This window comes from Gavialis gangeticus, unplaced genomic scaffold (genome assembly GCF_001723915.1).
Source record: "Gavialis gangeticus isolate Ggan-Ray unplaced genomic scaffold, GavGan_comp1, whole genome shotgun sequence".
NCBI classification, from domain to species: domain Eukaryota; kingdom Metazoa; phylum Chordata; order Crocodylia; family Gavialidae; genus Gavialis; species Gavialis gangeticus.
The window spans coordinates 14,816,319-14,823,129 of record NW_017729019.1 but is presented as its reverse complement, the minus strand read 5'-3'; the positions used below and the strand labels follow the sequence as shown (position 1 = coordinate 14,823,129).

Sequence of the window (6,811 nt, the reverse complement as noted above, 5' to 3'; positions counted from 1 at the left end):
TGCAGCACCCTGTACTTGTCAGTATTGAAGCACATCCTGTTTTTATTAGCCCACCCCTGTAACCTATCCAGGTCTTTCCCTCCCTACTAGCGTGCTCACCTCACCCCACGTTTTGGTATCATCAGCGAATTTAAGCAGGTTGCTTTTCACCCCGTTGTCCAAATCGCTGATAAAGAAATTGAACAGCATGGGCCCAAGGATCAAGCCCTGGGGGACTCCGCTGCCCACTTCTCCCCAGGTCGAATATGACCCATCCACCACCACCCCCTGAGTGCGACCCTTCAGCCAACCTGCAATCCGTCTGACTGTGTGGGCATCGATGCCACAGTCGCCCAATTTTTTAACGAGGATGGGGTGGGAGACGGTGTCAAAAGGCCTTGCTGAAGTCCAGAAAGACTACATCCACAGCAACACCTGCATCCATTACATTATACTGATGTAAATGAATTGCTGTGTGAGACAAGACAGGTAAGCACAACCAAAGATATTCATAAGTGCAATTAAATTAACCCCACCTGCAATTTAAAAGAATTCCTTGGCTTCATTATGCAGTGGAGGCAATCAAAGTATGAAGTTCAATTGCCCGGCCCCCAATCCACCAGAATAACCAACAGGGGTGGCGGGCAGAGGACAATCATAACCCTACCCTCATATGACTTTGAAATAAACCGCATAAGGAGAAGCAAGAGCAGAAACTTTTGAAGATAAAACGGCTTTAAAATACTTGAGAGGTACCTGATCCTCCCCTTACAGGGATACAGTAAGGCACCAAGTGCGGTATTACAGACAAGAGTAGGTCAGTGTTTGTTATAAAAATTGACCAAAAAAAATCTAACATAGGCTTTATTAAAGAGTTAGTTAGGAAAGCAATTTTAAAAGAGTTCTGTCTAGGCACACAGATTATAGGGATTTGGCATATTAGTTCAGGGGGTATGTAGTCTAGCATTCTTATCTTAAATGAAAGATTTTTTTAGAGTCCTTAAGAGGAAAATATAAGAAATTCCATTGATGACAATTATGGAAGGCTTTGCCTAGGGAGGAAGTTTCTTCCCAAAGCTCACCTGTTGACTTTTGCCCTCTGTAGCAAGGTTTATAACCCTTATAGAGACATTTTCAATCCTATCTTAACTGTGAGCTTGCTTGTTATCCATTCGAACACCTTTTTTTTTTTTTTTTTAAATTCTAAACACCCCCTAGCCTCTATGATATCCAACAGTAAATTCTACAAATCAGCCATATGCTACATAGTTAATTTACAAATGATCAATATTCAGTGTGTTACTTGTTCTTTTAAATTGGCTGTACCTTGTTCTTTTATGTAAGAGCTCAATTTATTTTTGTTACCATTACTAATTCTGTGTACTAATTCTCCTACATTCCCTCTAAAATATTCCCAAGTAAAGAGCAAAGCCTTCCCATTGCTACAATCTCATGGATTCTCGCCCTGGATGTTCAATCATGCATATTCTCCATCTAATGGACCAAAACACTATTTTAAGATGTCCCCCGTACAGCAACCTAAATTCTTCATAAGCCATCATTACAATCCTCCATACCTATTATTGGACAATGTTATGGACAGGTCCTTTTTTGGAGCTCACTTCATAAGAAAATTGAATTTTACAGGAGTACAGACAAATTAAATCTAAAATAGTAACACATTTTAAAAATGACCATAGTTTCATTCCACCTTCCTTCATCTAAACGTCTCAGACAGAAAGCAGCAGTTCTCATGCAAGAGCAGCTCTCTAAATCAACTTCATTTCCATTGTTCTCAACTCCTATTTCCCATTTCCCTCCACTGCCTATAGCAGTGATTCTCAACCTTTTTAGAATGAAGGCTCCCCACCTCAAAAAATGACAGCTCTTACTATTCACTTGGTTTTTAACTACAGAAAAAATGAGAGTATTTTTTCTGTTGCAAAGAAAGACCACAGCAGATCAGAATGTCTTGAACACTGAATATTTGTATTTGAAACCTCTGAATTTACCTTGCGATTCATGTTTGCACACCTACCAGTGCTAATATCATCCAGCACCCTTGAAAGGATCTCAAGGTACCCCAAGGTATCATGACATCCTGGTTGAGAATCACTGGCCTATACCTTTGACATCATCTATAACCTTGGATTCTCTTCGCACATCTGTCACATTCAAATATATGTGTAATGTTTATGTGGATTTTATCTGCTCAATGAGCATGTTACATGTGTGTCAAGCTTTTAGTGTTATTAGCACTAACCAAAACTTATTCTTTCTTCAGAAACCAAATGCCTGGGGAAACATCAAACATCAGAAATAACATTTCTTGAAAAGTTTAACAGCCAGGAAGTTTATTATTATAATATTTTACTGGATAAAAGAAAGCATCAGACACAAAAGACAACTTAAAATAAAACTTGTAAGTCTCTTCACAATAAACAAACAGAATGCAACCTTAAATTTTATAGCTCTTTTTGGACTTGGGTCCATAAAATGTGCAAGAAACAAGGGTTTTTGGTGATATCTTTTATTGGATCAACTGTGTAGTTGGGAGAGATGATAAACAAGCTTTTGGGCCCAAACGCCATGACAACTAGCAGCAGGACACCTTGTATTGTTGCTACATGTCCACAGGGAATGCCCGTGCTACACGTGCTCTGACACGCAGCAGGTTACCCCGGGTGGGACAGGAGAGGCTAGGGCCAGCTCTGGGCTGGCCCCAGCAGCCTTACCTGGGATCCTGGGGGCCTCCTGGAGCTGCGGCAGCAGTGATCCTGCTGCTCAGAGACTGGGTGGTAGTCGCACAGCTCCGGCCAGACAGGCCCCAGTTTTAAGCAGCACATGCTGCCCTTGCATGCACCACTCATTTTTTTGTGCGGGTTTTATTGACCCCTGGATATCCAGGGGTCAAAAAAACAAGAACAAACCCTGCACTGCTCCCTGGCTGCGTGGAGAACACTTGAACATGCAGTAAGTGGCACTGCAGACGTGTCTGCGGTGCCACATACCACACAGCCACACTTATCTGGACATGGCCAAAGTGTCTCTCTTCAAAACTCATTTGGAGCCCAAAGGCTTGTCTAACATCTGTCCCAGTTACACAGCTAGTCCAGTAAAAGATGTCTCAAAAAACCTTGCTTCTTGCATATTATTACAGACAGCTTTTATACTTGCACTGTTAAAAAAAAAAAAAGAAAAGAAAAGAGGGGGGGAGGATGCAGGAAATGTCACTCTCAAATATACTCTGAAAATTTGTTAAAAAGATGCCAAGACACTTACTCAACCTGCATTTCACTTATATGAGGATAAGAGACTTGCCTCCAAAAACACTCTATGGCCTTCAATTTATAGATGATATGTTTCAAGAACTGTTGATAATCCTTTAATGTATGTGAACTTTACACTTGAAAGTATTATTACCTTTAAGGATATAAAGATGAAGACGCACTAAAAACAGGAACTGACAGGGACATTGAAATTGTTAATTATAGTACCTTGTAACAGTGTGGGAATACTGAAAAACAAGCAGGTTGGTGATATGCAAGTAAAGGAAGGCAGTATATAAAGACGCCTTGCTAATCTTCTCTGTATCATTCCAATTTTAGCACGTGTGTTGCCGAAGCAAGCAAGCAGAGGTATCGCCCAACGACATGATTCCAGGCAGTTCTGTTCCTCGTGGATACATACCTCTTCACAGACTTCCCGCACAGCAGCCATGTTGGGCTCCTCTTCTGGCTCCATGCCACCCCCTGGGACAATCCATCTATCTGGATGTCGACTACTGCTCACCAACAGCACCTGCAAACAAAAAAGGCTTAGTTTTGCTTTGAAATGGGTGTGTAATTGATACATGCACATGCACTGGCATCCTTTGTGGCACTTGGCTTCAAAATGAGACACGTGAGGTGAATGAAACCAGCACAACTAGGCCTCCTAAAAAAAAAGTTCTGCCTCTTCCTTCTGAGACTCAAATTTTTTTTCCTATTTAGATAGCTGCATACACTCCATTCCATAAGGTATTCTAGCCACTCTTAATACTTCAAAACACTACTACTCTGGATCGGGAGTACTGGTTGGGAAAAGACAGAATAAATTAAGCCAAAGCAATACAAAGTGATGGTCAGCAATTTGTCATGGCATCATAACATCTGCATGGTGAAGCTGCATCGTTGCAACTCAATGTCATCACATATTGCTGACCAGTCAGGGTGCATCGCAATGCAGCAAAGTCAGTAGACTACCACATTCTCCCCCTGTTCGTAACTCCGTGACACAGAACTGTCTCAATTGTATCTTTTAAGCAGCATGGCTGGGCATTTTTGTGTCCGCTCTGTTTGTACTGTTACTGTAAGACAGCACACAAGTCATGTATCTGCCCAGTGAAATGGGCAAGTATGAGAGTTTGAGAGAAACAGTTTCAAGTTCGGTGACAGCTTCCTTTTATGCTTTTGAAGATCTCAGAAATGCATTTTAAACAGCGGCAGAATATCCACATTAGTCTCTGTATCGCCTCTCTTGTTTCATCCCCTCTGCTTGCTAAAAGGAGAGAGCTGTTTCTAATCTACCATTCTTTCTTTCATCCTTTGGGACTGACTGAAAAGGATCCTGGCTAATCCTATCCCTTTGCTTCTCACGTTCTCTGTTATCATGTGTGTCAGGCACCTTTGAAAGCAGTCCTGCAACCAACACTCAAATTTTCCTGTTCCTTGGCTCTTGGGCAAGGTAAAATGAGGCACTTTAACTGGATGCAAGAAAAACAGCACCTTGAAAAGACGCCTGAATTACCCTAACCTAGAGACAGTGAAGATAAATACAAATGCTCCCATTGCAACATAAGTTTGCAAAGGAACACAGAAGCTTTGCAAATCAAAGAGTTCAAGCATCTTAGTAGCAGAAATTTTATTTTTCCTAAATGCATTTTCTGGATGGATTTTTGAACTCCTTGTACTGCAGCATACTCCTGGGAGGTACAGTGAATGGCTTTGTTTTTTCCACCCCCCTCCCATATCTCCTCCCATCAACAAAAGCTAACTCACAATCCCAGCTGGCTGAAAGGTCCCCCAGAGAATACCTGGACATTGTGTTTACTCGATCTGGCTGCTATCCATCCACAAGAGGAGACATAAAACAAAACTCGCCTGTTCCTTCACGTCCGTGAAAAATGCTTATTCACTTATCCCCCTCAGAGCCATCATGTTTCTTCTCTCTGTTGTACTGGCACAGTTACCAAAACCACCCTGAACCAAAGCAACTGTGCCGGAAACTTTCCAACACCCGCTAGTCCAATTCAGTTTCAGGCCAGCTGAAACGGTTTCTCTCAGCCATTTTAAAGCCAAGTTGTAAAAGACAATAAATCTGTGTCTTCCTCTATTAGTGTTGCTTTACTAGTATTAAGAGATGAAAGATTAGTTCTACTTTGCCTGAGGAATTCTGCACCAATATGACCACACATCTGTCAAAGCCATGCTTCCGTACCGAAAGCAAAATTTAAGATTTCCCAGGTTTCCTCCAGTTTATTACTCATCTCACCTACCAGCGGATCAATCTGCAGAATCATTTTCCTTTCCTCTGCCAGAAAGCTTACCGAAATGTTATGCAAATATGAACAATATACCCCTCCCCAAAATGCATGAAAACATTAAAGTTGCTAAGTCCAACATTCAGAAGTTCCACGCATGCCAGAATGAATGATGCTGTGCAACCTTAATTCAGCCTCCCTGTGCACATGCATTGTGACGGCCTTCAGTCATACATACTATTTTTAACACTGAGCCCATTCTGCATTCAGTGCCTAGAAAGGATGGTGCTTGCTTAATGGCTGGCTATTTGTTGCTTTCATAGTCTCCTTGTTCTCAGTTCAAGTGCCCTGACACAGACCCAGCAGGGCTCGCTGCAACCCAGAGCTGCCATTACAGAGCACTTTCTGTTCGGTTGCCGACTGAAAAACCCCCAGTGGTTAGACTCTTTAAGGAATTCAGCTATTAAAAATCCAAGAAGTTTCTACTAATCCTAAGCTAACTGCAGAGGTTTAAGACTTAGCCAAATTTAGACAGATGTTCACTTGAACAGGAAAAACACATCCTTGACTCACAGGGCATCTATGCCAAGCTGAGTCTCTGCTCCAAAGGATGCGAGTGCTAGGGAGGGGTTTTCAAAGAAAAGGTTAGCAGAGGATTATAATATGGTACATTTTTCTAGCATTGCTCTGAAACAGCTGAATTCTAGGGGCTGAAATCAGCTGTAAATCTTCAGCTTGATGTAGACAACTTGTATGCAAAGTTTCACATCAAACCACAGTTAAAGTTGAGTAAAGAAACCAGCAAGGCAAACAGGGGCTTATAACTGGATGTGCTGTGATGGTAAGTCCTACGTCCCATCATACCGAGGGTGAGTCTGCTTTCTTGAATTTGTTCAAACACTTAAAACAAAATATACTACACTCTTCCTAGACGCCTGCACTAGGAGTCGCTAGTAGTGCCACCTGGAATAAAGGTTACCCAACACCTTCCATTTTAAGACTCAGATTCCAGCTGCTTGTAAAACTGGGCCAAACTTTAAAAACAGGCTGAAATCACCATGCCAAGAGATGCTCCCACACCCTTTTTTACTGGGGGGAGGGAGCAGAGGGAAGGGGAGGATGGTCAAACAGTTCAGCTACTAAAAAAAACACAATTAGAGAACAAAAATTACATGTTGCCCACATAGCAGATTCCTGAGGAGACACATTCTTCAATCTCCCTATTTTGCAACTTGAAATTTGGCGGGGGGGGGGGGGGCCCCCCTTAGGTTCCCCCCCATAAAAATTTGTCCAAACTGGCCCATCAAAAAA

General features: G+C 42.0%; 1 protein-coding gene across 1 annotated transcript in view; it reads right to left on the bottom strand.

Annotated features, from left to right (window-relative positions):
- Nucleotides 1–6,811, bottom strand: part of NUDT3 (nudix hydrolase 3) — a 52,808-nt gene that overhangs the window by 29,358 nt on the left and 16,639 nt on the right. The window contains exon 2 of the mRNA XM_019514171.1: nucleotides 3,670–3,780. Coding sequence (XP_019369716.1) covers nucleotides 3,670–3,780 — 111 coding nt within the window. The remainder of the gene's footprint in view (nucleotides 1–3,669; nucleotides 3,781–6,811) is intronic.